Here is an 18,262-nt window from a genome sequence, read left to right as displayed (position 1 = left end):
CTGCGAGCTGCCTCTGCTCCTGGTCCTTAGCTCCCTGGGCAGACAGGCAGTGAGCTTGTCCAGCACTAGGAGAAGCGAATGAGGAGGTTTGGGTTCGAACTAGAGCTGCAGGGGCAGAATCTCCCTATCGATTCCCCTGCCCGCATACCCCTCGCTCCCATGTTCCTGGCAGGTCAGACGGGGGCTCTCTGAACACTCACAGGGTCCATCTCCGAGCCTCGCGCTGGGGCTGCGAGTACAGCCATGCTTTTCAGGAAATTGTCCCTGTGACGGCGCGTTGGGGTCCCCCGCCTCCTGCACCCCCGAAATGGCACGAACAGACTCCACCAGCCGGTAGAATAGGGGTGGTTTATTGCTTCTGCAGGATACAGCACAGCACAGATGTCATCAGGTTACAGGGCAGGCCTAGGATGCCTCAGCCCCCCCTTGAGATGGGGGGGTCTCGGCTTCTAAACCCCCCAGCCTGTTGCTGAGGCTGCTTCCTCCATCCTCCCAGACAGACACTCACTCCCTCTCCTCCAGCCCTGCCCCCCAGCCAGGGCAGCATCCACCTTCCTTTGTTCCTCTCCATGGGGGTTAGCTGGTCAGACAGGTTGAGACACCCTCTTTGCATAATGACTCATCGCCTGTCTTGCTCGGTGGTGCTACAGACAGTGGCCAGTGAGTTAGCAAGTTCCCCCCACTACATCACACCCCCGCTGGTGCAGCGCTGGGGGCAATGGCACTCAGCCAAGAGTTCTGATGAAATTCAACTGAGAAGTTGCAGAACTGACTGTGGTCTTGTAAATCAGCTTCTGAACCACATGACTGGAGGATGGCTAATGTGGTGCCAATTTTTAAAAAAGGCTCCACAGGTGAACCTGCAATTACAAGCCAGTAAGCCTTGCTTTAGTACCAGGAAAGCTGGTTGAAACAGAATTGTCAGGTGCAGATGAACTTAATCTCCTGGGAAAAGGTCCACATGGTTTAAATAAAGGGAAATCAGGCTTCACCATTCGACTAGAATTCTTTGAGGGGGTCCACAAGCCTGCAGACAAGCAGGGTCCAGGGGATCTAGTGTGCCTTGAAGGCAGAGGGAAGCAGCACTCTGGACAGATCCATACCCGTCAGGAACAGAGGAGCCGAAGGAGATATTTGGCCGGGAGAATGTGGCATGATTGTGCTTTGAGACAAGTGTAGAGCAAAAGGAGGAAAGAATAGCGATGGGTCATGGATCGATAGATAAGCCCAAAGCAGACTGTGAAGAGCTTCAAAAAGATCTCACCAGACTAAGTGATTGGGCAACAAAATGGCAAATGAAATGTAATGTAGATGACCGTAAAGTAATGCACATTGGAAAAAACAATCCCAACTAGACATACAAAATGATGGGAACTAATTTGGCTACAGTGACGCAAGAGATCTTGGAGTCATTGTGGACAGTTCTCTGAAGACATCCACTTAGTGTGCAGCCGCAGTCAAAAAAGCAAAAGGAATGTTAGGAGTCTCTAAGAAAGGGACAGACAATAAGACGGAGAATATCTTATTGCCTCTGTATAAAACCATGGGATGCCCACATCTTGAATACTGCGCACAGATGTGGTCGCCTCATCCCAAAAAAGAAAGGTTCAGAAAAGGGCAACAAAAATGATGAGAGTTTGGAAGGGGTCCAATATGAGCAGAGATTAAAAAGATTGGGACTTTTCAGCTTAGAAAAGAGGAGCCTAAGGGGAAGGCTTACAGAGGTCTATAAAATCATGACAGGTGTGGAAAAAGTAAACAAGGAAAAGTTATTTACTTGTTCCCATAACAGAAGAACTAGGGGCCATCAAATTAAATTAATAGGCAGGAGGTTTAAAACAAAAGGAAGTTTCTCTTCACACAGTACTCGTGGAACTCCTTGCCAGAGGAGGCTGTGAACACTTGGACACTAACAGGGTTCAAGAAAGAACTAGATAAATTCATGGAGGCGAGGTCCATCAATGGCTATCAGCCAGGCTGGGTAGGAATGGTGTCCCTGGCCTCTGTCAGATGATTCCTTGTTCTGTTCAGTCCCTCTAGGGTACCGGGCACTGGTCATGGTCGGCAGACAGGGCACCGGGTGAGAGGAACTTTCATCTGACCAATCTGGCCATTCTTCTGTTATTAAAAATTAATACTTTTTTTTTCAAAATGGGCAACAGCGCCTCCCTTGACACGATCGGAAATGCAGATGAAGGTGGGACACAAGCCCTAAAAGGGGCGTGGCCACCTGTCATAGTTGTACGGTGATGAATGCTGTCGAGGTTACACTACTCTCCACCCTGTAGAAACCTGGCCCTCCCCTCAGTCTCAACCATTCGACAGACAGGAACAGTTTTGGGTCTCTCCCATGCTAGCTTGGGGTCTACATGCCTGCCTTGAGGTGAAAGGCTCTGTAGCCCTTTCCCAAAGCTCTAGTCCCCTCCTATTTCTTTAAACTGGTAAAGGCAGATGTGGTAACTTGCCCAGAGCCTCTCAGTGAGTCAGGAGCAGAGCAAGGAACACAAGCCAGGGATCCCTCTTGCCAGGTCACATCAGTGACCGGATTAGCTGGGGCAGCTGCTGGCCAGTTCACTGAAGAACATCACTGCCAGGCGACCAGTGAGCCAGCTGCCCTTCCTGGGCCCTGCCGGGGTAGCCACAGCACGTGGCTGGGTTTACTCTTGTCCTATCCGTGCCCCAGTCGGCTTCCAGGCCCTACCCCTGCTTTGCCCCATCCCCTTTGGCTTCAGACTCCTGCCTGTGCTGCCCAGTCTGCCCCTGCCTCATGCACAGCGTGGACCCCATTGCTGGGCTGGGCTTGTCTCTCTGGCAAAGACCCCAGCCCCCTCTTCTGGCTGTGGGCTTCAGTGTCCCCCATCCCGGCTCTTGCCAGTCAGCAGAACTCTTGCTTCCACCACTAGGCTGGACTGCACATGGCCCAGCTGGCGCCAGGGCTGCTCTCACCACCAGGCCACACGCCCTGCCAGCTGTTCAAGGAGTTCAGAAGCTCTCTCTGCCATGGCAGCACTTTCCCAAGAAATCGCCAGGCATCACTTCCCATTTCTATTTCTGGCCAGCGCAGTGTTAGAGGGAGGCCCTCACCCGGCAGGCTGCAGAAAGGACCCAGGTGCCAGTGAGCAGGGTCCGGCTCTGTGCGCAGGCAGAGAATGTCGATGGAGAATGACTATGAGAACTTGCAGGTGTCCGAAGTTGCTCCCCCACTAAAAGGTAAGCACATGGGCTGCACCCAACCCTGGGCCCCCGCTGGGCCCTCCTTGGCCTTGTGGTCTCTGGAGGAGCATTCTGGTTCCTCTCAGCTCCCAGTTTCAGTGAGTCACCCCAATTCCTTCCTTCTGCCCTGTCCCTGCCGGAGCACTGGCTTCTCCCCCTGAGCAGCTGGGGCTGGGATGTTAGCTGGCTGGGTCAGCAGGGAAGGGGCTCCCCTGGTGCGGGGAGGGGGAGAAGGGAGCCTGTTCCCCCAAGGACAGGGAGCAAATAGCTTTTCCCCACTCTTGTATGACAAATACTGAAGTGGGGGCCCACAAGAGCACCCCAAAACCTTGTCTCAACAGGCTTTGGTACAAAAACTTCCCCCAAATCCTAATACCCAGACTTTGGGGAATCTGCTGCCACCATCAAGTACTTTTGAACCCACAAAACATGGGTGGACACTTGAAACCAACCCCGGAGGTACCCCAAGCTCTTTTCCCCCCAAAAGAGCTTGAAAAAGAGAAAAGAGAAAAACAAGCTGCAGTCTGTGATAGCTGACCCCTCAATCAGACACACAGACAGACAGACAGAACTTCCGGGACACAGAAATCAACCAAAACTGGTTAATTGGAAAAAGAAAACAAGCTTTTATTAGCAAAACAAAGCTACAGTTGCAAGCATAATAAAGTGGCTAGATGGGAAAGAGCCACCAACTGATTTAGATACTCTGGGGAAAAGGCCCTGGATTAAACTTAGTTACAAAAGAGAGAAAAAACACTTTTAAAGAAAGAAAAAACATTTTTACCAGCACAGACCTCAGTTCCAAATCCCCAAACCAGAAAACAATAAAACCTGACGGACTAGCTACATTTTCCCCTGCTTGAACATTAGAAGAAGTCTTTTCTTGGAGAGGTGGGCCTCCCCTCTCCCTGTTACTTGGAAGAAACTGCTCTGACACAAACACAGGAGGGGAAAAAATAAAAATTCCTTTGTTCCAGTTAGAAATCCCTACCTGCATTGCTATTGGCTGACCAGATACCTGGGTAGGAACAGGAGACATAGTTAACCCCTTAGTCCCCAGGTGCTGGTTAGCTGGGAGAGAAAAGCTATGCAGATGGAAGCCAGCAGAATTGTGTGCAACAGTAAACAAAATGCCTTGTGGCCACACATAGGACCCTGATTTGGTTTTAACAAATAGGGAGGAACTAGACAGTATAGGGGACAGTGATCACGAAATAATAGAGTTCATGATCTTAAGGAAAGGTAGAAGGGAGACCAGCACAATTGAGGTAATGGATTTCAGGAAGGCAGATTTTGATAAGCTCAGAGAACTTGTAGGTAAGGTCCCATGGGAAGCAAGACTGAAGGGAAAAACAACTGAGGAGAGTTGGAAGTATTTCAAAGGGACGTTGTTAAGGGCCCAAAAGCAAACAATTCCGCTGTGTAGGAAAGATAGAAAATATGGCAAAAGACCAGCTTGGCTTAACAAGGAGATCTTGCATGATCTCAAAATAAAAAAGGAGTCATATAAAAAATGGAAACTAGGACAACTAACAAAGGATGAATATAGGCAAGCAACACGGGAATGCAGGGGCAAGATTAGAAAGGCAAAGGCACAAAATGAGATCAAACTAGCTACAGGCATAAAGGGAAATAAGAAGACCTTTTATAAATATATTAAAAGCAAGAGGAAGACCAAGGACAGGGTAGGCCCACTGCTTAGTGAGGAGGGAGAAGCAGTAACAGGAAACTTGGAAATGGCGGAGATGCTCAATGACTTCTTTGTTTCAGTCTTCACCGAGAAGTCTGGAGGTGTGCCTAACGTAGTGAATACAAGCAGAGAGAGGGTAAGTTTAGAAGATAGGATACACAAAGAACAAGTTAAAAATCACTTAGGAAAGTTAGATGTCAGCAAGTCACCAGGTCCTGATGAAATGCATCCCAGGATACTCAAGGAGCTGATAGAGGAGGTATCTGAGCCTTTAGCTATGATCTTTGAAAAATCATGGCAGACAAGGGAGATTACAGAAGACTGGAAAAGGGCAAATATTGTGCCCATCTATAAAAAAGGGAATAAGAATAACCCAGGAAACTATAGTTTAAACTCAGTTTAACGTCTGTCCCAGGGAAGATAATGGAGCAGGTAATTAAGGAAATCATATGCAAACACTTGGAAGGTAATAAAGTGATAGGGAATAGCCAGCATGGGTTTGTGAAGAACAAGTCATGCCAAACTAATCTGATAGCTTTCTTTGATAAGATAATGAGCCTTGTGGATAAGGGAGAAGCGGTGGATGTCATATACCTAGACTTTAGTAAGGCATTTGATACGGTCTCACATGATATTCTTATTGATAATCTAGGCAAATATAACTTAGATAGGGCCACGATAAGGTGGGTGCATAATTGGCTGGATAACCGTAGTCAGAGAGTTGTTGTTAACGGTTCTAAATCCTGCTGGAAAGGGATAACAAGTGGAGTTCCTCAAGGGTCTGTTTTGGGACCCGTACTGTTCAATATCTTCATCAATGATGTAGATATTGGGATAGAGAGTACGCTTATTAAGTTTGCAGATGATACCAAACTGGGTGGGGTTGCGACTTCTTCGGAGGATAGGGACATAATTCAAAATGACCTTAGCAAGTTAGAGAAATGGTCAGAGGTAAACAGGATGAGGTTTAATAAAGAGAAATGCAAAGTGCTCCACTTAGGAAGGAACAATCAGTTCCATACATACAAGATGGGAAGCGACTGTCTAGGAAGGAGCATGGCAGAAAGGGATCTAGGGGTCATAGTGGACCACAAGTTGAATATGAGTCAACAGTGTGATGCTGTTGCAAAAAAAGCAAATATGATTCTAGGTTGTATCAACAGGTGTGTTGTAAGCAACACTCGTGAAGTCATTCTGCCGCTCTACTCTGCACTAGTTAGGCCTCAGCTGGAGTACTGTGTCCAGTTCTGGGCGCCACAATTCAAGAAAGATGTGGAGAAATTGGAAAGGGTACAGAGAAGAGCGACAAGAATGATTAAAGGTTTAGAGAACATGACCTATGAAGCCAGGCTTCATGAACTGGGCTTGTTTAGTTTGGAAAAAAGAAGATTAAGGGGGGACATGCTAGTGGTTTTCAAATATCTAAAAGGGTGTCACAAGGAGGAAGGAGAAAATTTGTTCCTCTTGGTTTCTGAGGACAGGACAAGGAGTAATGGGCTTAAAGTGCAGCAGGGGAGGTTTAGATTGGACATTAGGAAAAAATTCCTAACTGTCAGGGTGGTCAAATATTGGAATAAATTGCCAAGGGAGGTGGTGGAATCTCCCTCTCTGGAGATATTTAAGAACAGGTAAGATAGACATCTGTCAGGGATGGTGTAGATGGAGCTTGGTCCTGCCTTGAGGGCGGGGGGCTGGACTTGATGACCTCTCGAGGTCCCTTCCAGTCCTATTATTCTATGATGGGCCTCACGTTTTCCACCACGGGGCTAGAAACAACACGCCTGCCCATCCTGACTAACAGGCATTGATGGACATGTCTTCTGTGAACTTACCATGTTCTATTTTGAACCCTCTTCTAGTCTTGGCCTTAACAACATCCACTGGCAAGGAGTTCCACAGGTTAACTAGGCATTATGTAAACACATACCTCCTTAGTTGTTTTCACTTTCAGCTCATAATATTTCCCCAATTTCACTTCCTCATTCTTGTGATTTTTCATAAAGTTGTTCTGGTTCCTTTTCTCATTTAAAAATACTCCTCTGAGCAGGGATTTCAGAAGTCCTAAACTTCCCTCCCAAGAAATGCTTATGCAGGGAGAAATCCGGCTCCTGGATCTCTAGCACAGAAGCTGGCTTGGCATGGCAGTGACTCCTGATGGGGGAGCTCAGTTTGGAGATTCAAGCTCAGGCTGGTTCTCGCCGTACGTGGCCCGACTGAGCCGTTGCTGTGAGTCCCAGTCACGGACACGAGGTTGCGCGGTTGTTGGATGGGAGGGGGCAGTTGCCTCGGTCGGGGGCGTTCGAGCTGTAACTGACCACGGATTTCTTTGGTCCCCTTCAAGGCAATGCTCCCACGCGATCGGCTCCTTGGTGGCAGAGGACAAGAGGCATCACCCCAGCGGTGCTACTCCTGGTCCTGGCCCTGGCCTCCTCCCTCCTCGCTGTGACGCTTCTATGTAAGTTCAGCGACGCCCCATGTTTCCCCCTTCCATACAGGCCAGCTGGCTCCCGTGCGCAGGGGCCGCCCCGTTCTCAGCAGCATGGCGCCCGCATTTCCGGCTGTCCCTCCAGGAACTCTCCTGCTCAGGGCATTGGAACGGCGCTGTGAGATCTTGCCCTGGGGTTCGACAACAGCACAAATGTTCTAACGCTACCGATGGCCAAGCCCTGGCACAGTCGCCTAGGGAGGCCGTGGTCTCCGCGCTGGAGGGGTCTCAGGAGGGGTCAGACAGCCACCTCTCAGGGATGGGCCCGGTGTCCTTCGTCCTGCCCCAGCATCAGCTCCCTGGCTTCACGCCACGTGTGGCAGCCCCGCTTGCTCGACCTCGCTCCGAGGGGCAAGCTGGGTCCCTGCCTGACCACGTGTCACCAGCATGAACCTCAGCCCAGGTGTGGCCCTGGTGCCACTGAAACATCCACCTGCCGGAGAGAGGCCAGCCCAGGGGTTCGGGCCTGGCCTGGGAGTGTGGGGCTGGTTTAACTCCCTGCCCGCCACAGAGCCCCTGCCCCTGCAGCCCCCAGCCCCATCTGGCAAGAGGGGTGTTTGAGTGGGGAGCTGAAGGAGCAGAGGGGGGAGGGCCCCTGTCCCTGGTGTCATGGAGGGGTTCTGGGGAGTGTGTGCATTGGCAGAGGCTGGCAGGCAGTGCGCAGTGAGGGATGTGGAGCGTTTGAGCACAGTAGGTCGGAGTGGGTCGTGTTTGCTTTCACTCTGCAGCAGCGTCACACTGTCGAGTCCTCTTTACTTGTGGTTCGCTCTGACCCCGAGATCCCTTTCTGCAGGGCTCCTCCTAGACCGTCGCTTCCCGTTCTGTGTGTGACACGGATTGTTCCTTCCTCAGGGCAGCACTTTGCATTTGTCCTAAGTCAGCTTCGTCCGATTGCCCCCAGGCCATTTCTGCAGATCATTTGGATTTACCTCCCATCCTCCACAGCAGCAGTTCCCAAATGCCGGTCTGCGAACCGCGAACCGCGAACCCCTGCACCAGCACTGCCAGGCCACGCCCCTACCGGCTAATGAGCTCTGCCCACTGGGGCTCCCCACGAAGCAGCAGGGTGAGCAGCTGGGTGAGTGGCCTGTCCACCACTGCCCTCTCCTCTGCAAGGCTTGTTAACCTATCAGAGCCCCTCCCCCAAAGCTAGAACCCCTGCATTTCATACCTGCTGTCTACGTAAGAGACGTGCTCAAGCCCCACAGGCAGCTCTTACCTGCTGCAGAGTTAGTGCTGCTCCCAGCTCTGCCACTGGGGCTGGGAGTTTGTTTATGAACAGAGGGAGACAAGGCGAGTAATGAACGGGGGGGACAGGGTGAGTAAGGCAATCGAAGGGTTAATTCAATTAATTGAAGGATCATTAGACGATCATGGGAACATCAGGAAACCGAGGGCAGGAACAAATGGGGAGGCTGGCGAGTCTCAGAATGGGGGCTCCAGGGGTCGGGCCTGGGACCGGCGCTGTTCCACTTACAGGGACGTTATCTGGAAAAGTGCTGACCAGGGAGGTGACAGAGTTTGCAGATGTTACACCGTGGCTCACAATGGTTAGGTCCCAAGGCGACTGCAGAGGGTTCCAGGGGATCTCACAAACCTGGGTGACTGCGCAACCAAAGGGCAGCAGGAATTCAGCGATGATGAATGGAAAGTCGTGCGCATGGCAGAGCATGATCCCAGCCAGAGCTGTGCAATGATGGGCTCTAAAGGAGCAATTAGCATGAGAGAGAGAGAGAGAGAGAGAGAGAGAGAGAGAGAGCTCAGCGTCGTCGTGACTCGTTCCCTGCAAAACCTGCTCTTTGTCCAGTGTCTGTCCACAAAGCGAACCGAATCGTGGGGATCCTTGGGAAAGGAATAGCTAGGAAGACCGGAAACATCCCATTGCCACTGTATAGATACTTGGTTTGCCCACAGCCTGAGTACTGCCTGCAGCAGTGGAGACCCCACCCACAAATACGTGTATGGGAACCGGCCCAAAGACGGGCAATACAAGTGATTAGGAGGGTGGACCAGCTCCCATAGGAGCAGACTTTTAAAAGGCAGAGGAGAGGGGGTGGGGGTGGGAGGGGGTGTGAGGCTGAAACAGAGAGACTGGGGGAGGGTGAGAATGTCTGTGAATGGGGGGAACCGAACAAGGAAATGTGATTTCCTGGGTGCGACTGCGAGGGAAGGACACAGGGGGCGCTGGCCCTGCCCGTGGTTTCTTCATGTGCCACCCCTAGCCCGGGGAGGGGCACCTCTCCCCTCCTACCCTGCCCACACGCCATCCCAACCCGCATCCCTCTGCCCCTGCTCTGCCCCCACCCTGCCCCTGCCCCACCTCACCTCCAGCCCTGCCCAGAGCGATATCACCGGGGGCATTAGCAGGGGCAGCAGCAGGGACTGGGGCCCTCTGCACTGGCCGGCAGAGGCTGGAAGTGGAGCCATCTGGCCCAGCCCGCTCTACCCCCCCGACTCTCAGTGCAACGCCCCACGCCCTGACTCTGGGGACTGCGGGGCAGTTCCACACCACCCCCCACCCTGCTCCTGGGCCGCGTGGCTGGAGCCAGGTGGCTCCCCATCCCGCCACTGCTGGTGAGCGCAGGGCAGGCTCAGCCCTACGGCCGGTGCCAGGCCCTGCCAGTTGTGCGGCTCTATGGGCCCCTTGCTCCTTTCCTGTGGCATGTTGAGGGCCCACGGCCCTTCCTGCCCCCACGCGTGGCCCCGCCTTCATCCACTGACACGAGGGCGCCCAGTGAAACCTGCAGGCAGCAGAGTTCAAACACTCTCACAGATGTGGCCCTCATCTGAGAACGAGAAAGACACTCCCCACGTTGCCCTTGCAGGGCTCCAGGGAGACCTGAGGCAGTTCAAGGACAGGTCCATCAGTGGCCATTAGCCGTTTTCCCCAGACTCCGTCTGCCAGGGACTGGGACTGGGTGACGGGCAGGGATCATGGGATGGTTCCCTGGTCTGTTCCCTCCCTCTGGTCACCTGGTGCTGGCCACTGTGGGCCACTGCTGTACCCACTAGACTCCACTCCCGTCCCGGAAAGTGGAGCCAGACATGTAGCGGGATGGGGGACAAGGCTGAGACAGCGCTCGGAGAGGGTCCCTGCTGGGGATGCACCAGCTGGAAAAGAAGCCGGCTCCCTGGGGCATGGCTGTTGTGGCCCTGCAGGACATGGGCGAGGGCCTGGCCTACGGGGAACAGCGAGGGGGTGAGAGGCACCGGCAGCAGAGCCGGCAGGGCCGTGGGCAGGCACTTGGACGGGCACGGTGCCAGGAGCAGGACTCAGCCCCACAGGGCCGGGCGCTGCAGGAACGCGGGTCAGAGAACGGCAGAGCCAGCGGTGGGGAGGGCCACGGGGGGCAGCCAGTCTCGGCCCCGCCCAGAGGCAGGTGTTGGGGGGCTCAGCCAGTCTCAGGCCAGAGGGCTCCAGCCCCCTCGGTATCCTCCAGCCAAAGAGCTTCCCCGACCTCCGCAGACGTCTGCCCCACTGTCCCGGGGACTCCCAGCCGGGGAGTTTCCCCTCGCACGGCCTGCCTGCGGCGTGTCGGGCCCAGCTCCCTGCCCCACAGAGCTGCCCCCCTGCCCCAGAGGTGCCCCGTGCAGCAGCAGTGACCCAACTGCTCTGGGCTTCCGTGTGCCCATGGAGAGAGGGTGTCCAGATGTCTGGTAAAAAAATCCTGCAATGTCCAGTATTTTCTGGGGTTTTTTCCCTGCCAAGAGGCGAAAATACAGGACACCTGGCAACCCTACGACACACGTGGCAGCTGAGCCCAGCCCCTGGTCTCTGACAGCCCCGCCCCGGTCCCAGCCCCTCTGCTTACCTGGTTCCGCAGGGAAGCTGTGTTCTGTCTTGATCAAGAAAACAAAATGGCCACAGGCAAAAAGCCTAAAGACCAAGGAGAGGCAATGCCTCCTCTGGGTCTTAGTGCTCAACTTCTCCCTCTTCCTATCCCTATTCTGACTGCACGCACTGAAAGAGCCATTCTGCTTTAATGCTAGGATATATTTTCTTTTTTTATTATTATTATTATTATTTTTTTTTTTTGCTTAATACTTCTCGGAGTCCTCTTTTTTTCCTTGTGTTTTTTTTTAGGTGGGTGTGTTCGGTATTTTTGGTTAAACTATCCGGCAACGCTATGTGGGGGGAGGCTTGCAAAGAGACAGCCGCCTGTTGCGCTCAGGCAGGTGTGTGGGGCAGGCCCTGCTCTGGACCTGGCACGTCCCCAGCCAGGTCAGTCCGGTCGCTGACCCGCCGACACCTGATCTCTAGATTCCCAGGGACGGAGCCGGCTGCAGGAGGTGGAAGAAGCCGCGCGGAACCTGAGAGTCTCCCTGCAGCCGACCAACACCTCGGCCGCGCCCACCAGGGAATCGGACAGTAAGTCTCAGCCTGGGGCCCGGCAACAGGGTCACTCCCTCCCCAGGCTTGGAAGCCGAGCACGCGCCTGGCTGGAGGCCGGTGGGCGCTTTCGCGTGTCCCCTGCTCCTTGGCCTTCTCCCTGTCCAATCGGCTGCTGCTCTGCTCACTCCTCTGCCCATGGGGGCTCTGTTCCCACTTACCCCCTCCTGGCAGTTGCTGGCTGCTGAATCCTTCCCTGCTCCTGACCAGGAGGCCTAGTGGTCAGCATCTTCTGTCCTTTCACTAGTGTGTCCCTCATGCCAGAGTCCCCCTGGCCCAGCTGTGTCAGGGTCACACTGACGAGGCAGAGAGATACAGCTCATGAGCCAGACTGGGCTGAATTCAGACCGTGGTGGAAGCTGGGCACTGGTGGAGCTGCTCTCCTGAGCCTCAGTTCCCCTCTGTCCCCAACCTCTGAGCCCTTCCTAGGCAGCTACAACAGTTTGGGTACCAGCCCCCGTCACAGTGATGGAGGCAGAGCGCCCCCTTGTGGGCAGCGCCACAACTGCCCGTCCGTCCATCTGGCAGGGCTGTGCACACACTCCGTCTGTGGCCCAGAGTCACTCAGGTGCAGGGGACGCGCTCACAGGTCACAGGGCGGCAGAGTCAGGAAGACGTGGCTGGGGAGACGGGCCTGGAGCTCAGGGAGCTGATTCAGTTCCCAGACCTGCTGCAAACTTCCCGTGGGACCTTGTCTGCGTCTTTGCACCCAGCGTCTATTTCCACTGGGAGCCGCTGGGAGCAGGGCCTGTCCCCTCCTGCCTGCCCAGGGGCTGGCCCAATGGGGCCGGCAGAGGCTGCCCTAGAACACGTCCCCCCAGTCCCGTGTTCTGATCCCTGCTGACGTCGCTCTGACTTGCTCCCAGCGCTGCAGCTCCTGGGCGAAGTGCAGGCAGGAGTCCGGATGCTGAGAGCCCGGCTGAGAAATGTCAGTGCGGAGAACAGAGAACTCCAGACCTATCTGGACACGGTCGCTGGGGCGCGAGGAGCCGGGCCGGATTCCTGCAGTGAGTCAGAGCCCCTGGTCCTGCCGGTGCGGGGGGGGGAACGAGACTCAGGCTCCCAGGCTGCCAGTGCAGGGTCTGTCGCCAGCACCGAGTTCCCTGCATGAGACACACCTGTGACTGTGCATGCACCACCCCGCGGGGATCCGTGTGGAGTTCAGTGGCACCCTCGGCCTCGATAGCCAATGGGAGCCCCCAGCTACCAGCTCTGGCTCGATCCAGGCCAGTCCGGGCACAGGCAGAGATAAACCGGCCTTTCAGTGCCGGGGGGTGATGCTCAGAACTGTCCCTGGGCCAGCGCCCCCTGCAGGATGTGGGGGAACCTGACAGGAAATAGACCTGAGACCTTCACCACTGACCACTAATGGTCACTGAGCACTGTTGGTGCAGAACCAGGGGCTTTTCCACCTTGCGCTGCTACATCCTCTGCCCCCCACCGCCTGAGTTCCCCCGCCAGCTCAACTGAGCAGTGAGTCTTCCCGTTCCCATTACAGCCGTGCTGCTCTGCACTGGCACCGGCCCATGCTCCATCCCAGACACAGCTGCATTTCCGTGCTGGGGGAGGGACCCTGGGCTGGCTGCTCTCTGCAGCTTCTCCGGGATCCCTCCTACGGCCACGGAAGTGATTCACTAAGCGACTAGAGAACCAGGCTCAGACGCTCCCTGGGCCTGGGGCCACCGAGGGGCAGGGGAAATAGCCCTGCTGTCTGACCCCAATCTCTGATCCCAGGAGACGTGGGGACAAAGCTCTCCGCAGGCTGGAAGGGTCACAGTGGGAACCTCTATTACTTCTCCCAAGAAGAGAAGTCGTGGTTTGAGGCCCAGCAGTTCTGTGTGTCTCAGGGCTCACACCTGACCTCCGTCTCCTCCCAGGGGGAACAGGTGAGTGCAGAAACCTCCGAGGGGCTTGGACCATGGGTCGGGGCCCGGTTTTATGCCTGGAGCTGGTGACAGGATGCAGCAAACCTGCGACGTGCCTTGTGCCAAACTCTGGGCGAGGATGCCCGGCCCTGGAACCTGACGCAGGGATGGGCAGGGTCCTGGTGCCAGGCCTGGACACCCCAAAGTCTGGGAGGCAGGGAGAGGGGGATTTGGGTTCCTAATTTGCTCTCCATCCAGTGAAGCATCACGGCCAACCACTGACCTGTCCAGTGAGGGCCCCCTGCGATCCCTCTCCCAGGCTGGGCTCAGGCAGGGGTGGATTATCCAATGGGCCGATGGGGCTTGTGCCCAGGGACCCCAGGAAAATGGGCGCCCTGCCCCCAGCAAATATCCCCCTGGGGATGTCGGAAGCCCTAAGCCCTGTCAGAGCCGCTGGGCGGGCGGGTGGACGGGATGCCTGCAGCCAGAAGGCCTGTGGCAAGGGGTCTATGCCCCTCCCAGAGAATCCTCTCTCCCCTTCTCCCCCTCCCACAAGAGCCCCTGGCCTGTGTGACCCCTTCTGGGGAGGGAAATCGCACCCTGCTGCCGGGCAACACTTAACACCCAGCTCTCGGCTCCGTGCTCTGCCTCTCTAGGGCCAGGCGCTGGCGGGAGCCCTGCTGTGCCCATCAGTTCCTGCCGCAGCCCAGCGCCGAGGGGGCTGCGCTGGGGATGCTCTGGGACAGGTCGCCGTGGTTACCCCGTGCAGACCCAGGCCCAGGGACGCTCCAGGACTCCCACAGGGTCTCCCAGCGAGTCGCTGACAGCGCTTGGGGTCGGACACTGTGTCTGCCCCTGCCCAGTGCCTGGTCACACCCCCCGACGCCCACTCCCCTCCCCGGTCTGTTCAGCCCAAGCATCTGCACCTGCCCCTGCCCCTGCAGCCTGTCTTGGGTGGCCTGGCCATGCTGGGATCTGTGTTGGGCAGGAGTTCATCATCCAGGAGACCAAGAGAAAACCCCACTGGATTGGACTCACCAACCTGGGGAATGAAGGCTGCTGGCACTGGGTGGACGGCTCAGAATACAGAGAAGAATCCAGCAGGGGGTGAGTAACGCGGAGACTGATCCCGTGTTAATGTCTCGTCACAAGCTCTTTCAGCAGCGTCAGTTCAGCCCTTTGGGTCCGTGCAGCCCCCAGTGCAGGGGCCCGATCCTGAGGGAGGCTCCTGGGTGCTGCCCAAACAGAAATGAACCCTCTTAGGAATTCCTCGCACGCCCCTTTGCTCAGGCGCCCAGTGTAATTTAAGGGTTTTCTGGGGGCACCATTGAGAGGGTCAGGCTAATGCCAATTGCTTAGAAACAGGGTCACTTACAGCAGAGGACTGGGGGTCCTTCCCTATAGGGCAGCAAACCAGTCACACAGAGCACTTCTGTTTGCCACGCTAGCCAGCAGGAAGTGTCACGCACAATCCTCCCAGACATGCCCATGATCTCTGTGCCACAACCAGCACGCGCACATTGCACTGCTGAGAGGTGTGGAAAGCAATCCCACTAGCTCCGAACAGTTTCGCCTGATCCCAGGGGACCAGCCACAGTCCCAGATCAGTGTGTACCTCAGACCTTACCCAAAAGAACTCGCTTGGCCAGTTCTTTAGAGTCTGCAAGCTAAGCGTTGAAAGACAGAAAAGGTTAACAATAGAATTGTTAAAGAAATCACAGGACATACAGGAGTCACCAAGTTCCTGGTGCAGATGGAATAAACTGCTATGTTCTGAGTCTCTGGAATACGTCTCTGTTAAGATGTCAACCACCCTTTCCGGCCCAATTCAAAGCAAAACTGCTTCTGAAGAGAAGAGCAGGAGTGAAGACAAAGAGGGAGGAAACTGTAAGGCCCTTGCTATACCCTTGCCCACGTGGAGGGAATCCCATTGTTCTCGCTGTGTAAAAGTATCTTCCAAACTGGAGTTTGTCCCACCAGCAACTCACCTGTCCACACAGGACTCAGTCCTTTTTAGGCAAGAGGCAGTGGGGTCCTGCAGGTTTGCAGCAGAATTCCTGAGATGTTTACTGGCAGCACTTACGGGCCAGTGTCCAAGAAGCACAGTTATTCGCTTAGGCCATATCCAGACAGTGGGGCTAGTTTGAGATACTTTAAGTATCAGAAATAGCAATTCCACATCTTCAAACAGACCCATTATTTCAAAATATATTTCAAAATGGTGGGCATGCTATTCCAGTGTGCCTGTAACCCTCGTTCCATGAGAGCTAAGGCAGTAGTCGGAATTGCGCTCTATTTCGAAATAAGGCCAAAATTAGCTGAGCAATTTGCGTAGCTTTATTCGAGGGTAGGGTGCTGTGTAGACGCACCCCCAGTAGCCACCCCTCACAGTAGGTGGGTGACTCCTGCTGCTTCCTCTCAGAAGCAAACAGTTAAAATACACGTACAGAGCCCATACGCATAAGGTCAGATACCAAATCGTACATGTCTATGAGTAGCGGAATGTCAGGTTTCAATAGACACCGCACTTGGCTCGTTTTACGCAGAATGTGGGGCAAACACACAACAGGATTTCACATTCCTGCTGAAATCCAGTCACATCACGCCCAGACACGCAGCGTGAGCTCCGTGCCAGTGATGAATGAACCACCTGGATTTACAGCAGCTGAGGGGCTGGCTTCGAGCCAACTCCACACAGCCTGGGACGTGCTGAGCCGCGCGCTTGGTGCTGGACCCTGAGATCTGAGCGGCTGCTGCTCCGTGTTTGGAGCCACAAGCTCGCCGTGGCCCTTTGCCGGCCCGTTAGACCCATGGCAATGGCTCCCCCCCCAGAAGCCCTTTGGTACCCGGCCACGAATGCTGCAGAGAATGCCGATGGGGGCGGAGGTGGGGCACTTTGCTGAGTCATTTCTGGGTGTCTTGGTCCCCTGCTGACACCAGAGTCGGAGCTCGGCACGTGGCCGTGGTTCTCCTGACACAGGAACACTCTGCTCTGCAGGTTCTGGATTCCGGACCAGCCTGACAACTGGCACCAGGGGATCGGAGGCAGCGAAGACTGTGCTCAGAGCTGCACAGAGGACCAGACTTTGTGGAATGACGTCAACTGCTCTCTGCCTGCGCGGTGGATCTGTAAGCAGGCCCTGGGGCAGGCTGGACTGTGACATGCAGGGCCCAGCCCCCCAAAAGCGCCTTGATTTCTACGCTCCCTGCTGTTGAGGAGCCCCGTCCATCAATGGATCTTGCACTGCAGGGGGAGCCCCAGGAGGAATCCTGAAGACTCGGCCAGAGTTCCTCCTAGTGGCTCCCAGGCACGTGGGGAGGGACCAGCTCTAGCAGCCTCTGGGCGGGTGTGGCGAGGGGTGTCCCCTGCCCTGGAAGGTTGCAGCTGAGGCCTGGTGTCTGAGTGGGGCAGCCTACCCGGGGATGATCAGCCTGGCTGCCTGTGCCCTCATACCCCTGCTCTGCTGTGTGATACATCCTAACTCATCAGGCCTTCCACCCCAATGGGCGCAACCCCTTCCAGAAGTGTTGTGGTTGTGAGAAGTCACCGATGTGGTGTCATGACAGGGCCCTTACTGTGTCCAGTGATGATCACCGTTTAACTGCATGTGTGTGTGTGCTTCTTCTGTGTGTTGTGTTGACGTTGTGCAACTAGGCAACACAGTAGATGCCGAGAGCACCCCTAAACATCAGAAAATCAGATAAGAATTGAAAACACCAGACCAGGTTTATTGTCAAATAACAGTCGACAGTAGACTCTTTCGAATCCCATGCGTATGTACCCCTGACAATGGCCCAGCTCAGCCAGTGGGAGGTCTCACTGCCCCCTACACTGGACAAAGACAGCCCCTTCAACACACATCTTTATACCCAGATACAAACAAGTTACATATCAGGATGTCACCCTCTGACGTTACCTAGGGTATGTCTACACTACCCTCCTAGTTCGAACTAGGAGGGTAATGTATGCATACCGCACTTGCTAATGAAGCCCGGGATTTGAATTTCCCGGGCTTCATTAGCATAAGTGGGGAGCCGCCATTTTTAAATCCCCGCTGCTTCGAACCCCGTGCAGCGCGGCTACACGGGGCTCGAACTAGGTAGTTCGGACTAGGGTGCCTATTCCGAACTACCGGTACACCTCGTTTCACGAGGAGTAACGGTAGTTCGAACTAGGAAGCCTAGTTCGAACAACCTAGTTCGTGCCGCATGTAGCCGCGCAGCACGGGGTTCGAACGAGCGGGGATTTAAAAATGGCGGTGCCCCGCTTATGCAAATGAAGCCCGGGAAATTCAAATCCCGTGCTTCATTTGCAATTGCGGTATGCCTACATTACCCTCCTATTTCAAAATAGGAGGGTAGTGTATACCCAAGATGGTTTATTAGATGATGAGCTTTCGTGGGCCAGACCCACTTCCTCAGATCAAATAGTGGAAGAAAATAGTCACAACCATATATACCAAAGGATACAATTTAAAAAAATGAACACATATGAAAAGGACAAATCACATTTCAGAACAGGAGGGGGATGCGGGGGGGGGGGGAAGCCTAGTTCGAACTACCTAGTTCATGCCGCGTGTAGCCGCGCGGCACGGGGTTCGAACGAGCGGAGATTTAAA

General features: G+C 54.8%; 2 protein-coding genes across 3 annotated transcripts in view; both read left to right on the top strand.

The window, feature by feature from the left end:
• Positions 1-17,650, top strand: part of LOC142829723 (C-type lectin domain family 4 member K-like) — a 114,735-nt gene extending 97,085 nt beyond the window's left edge. Inside the window, exon 9 of the mRNA XM_075931106.1 lies at positions 16,642-17,650. Coding sequence (XP_075787221.1) covers positions 16,642-16,804 — 163 coding nt within the window. The 3' untranslated portion in view covers positions 16,805-17,650. The remainder of the gene's footprint in view (positions 1-16,641) is intronic.
• On the top strand, positions 3,008-16,505 carry LOC142829720 (C-type lectin domain family 4 member K-like). 2 transcript variants are annotated; one of them, XM_075931098.1, is made up of 6 exons: positions 3,008-3,210; positions 7,245-7,358; positions 11,650-11,757; positions 12,645-12,785; positions 13,513-13,664; positions 14,632-16,504. In XM_075931098.1, the coding sequence occupies exons 1-6, from the start codon at positions 3,150-3,152 to the stop codon at positions 14,752-14,754; spliced, it is 699 nt and encodes a 232-aa protein (XP_075787213.1). In that variant the 5' UTR covers positions 3,008-3,149; the 3' UTR covers positions 14,755-16,504. The 2 variants fall into 2 exon arrangements, with proteins under 2 accessions (XP_075787213.1, XP_075787212.1); XM_075931097.1 differs by lacking the exon at positions 3,008-3,210 and adding an exon at positions 6,447-7,129 and having other exon boundaries at positions 14,632-16,505.
• Positions 17,651-18,262: the final 612 nt, after the last annotated feature.

Source organism: Pelodiscus sinensis, chromosome 5, assembly GCF_049634645.1.
Source record: "Pelodiscus sinensis isolate JC-2024 chromosome 5, ASM4963464v1, whole genome shotgun sequence".
Taxonomy (NCBI): domain Eukaryota; kingdom Metazoa; phylum Chordata; order Testudines; family Trionychidae; genus Pelodiscus; species Pelodiscus sinensis.
This window is presented reverse-complemented; position numbering and strand designations above follow the sequence as displayed.

Excerpts from the sequence above, each read along its gene's own strand:
- LOC142829720 (XM_075931097.1), top strand. The coding sequence starts at position 7,042 with ATGGCAGTGACTCCTGATGGGGGAGCTCAGTTTGGAGATTCAAGCTCA. Across the intron at positions 7,359-11,649 it reads CCTCGCTGTGACGCTTCTAT|ATTCCCAGGGACGGAGCCGG; the intron begins GTAAGTTCAGCG and ends CCTGATCTCTAG. Across the intron at positions 11,758-12,644 it reads GCCCACCAGGGAATCGGACA|CGCTGCAGCTCCTGGGCGAA; the intron begins GTAAGTCTCAGC and ends ACTTGCTCCCAG.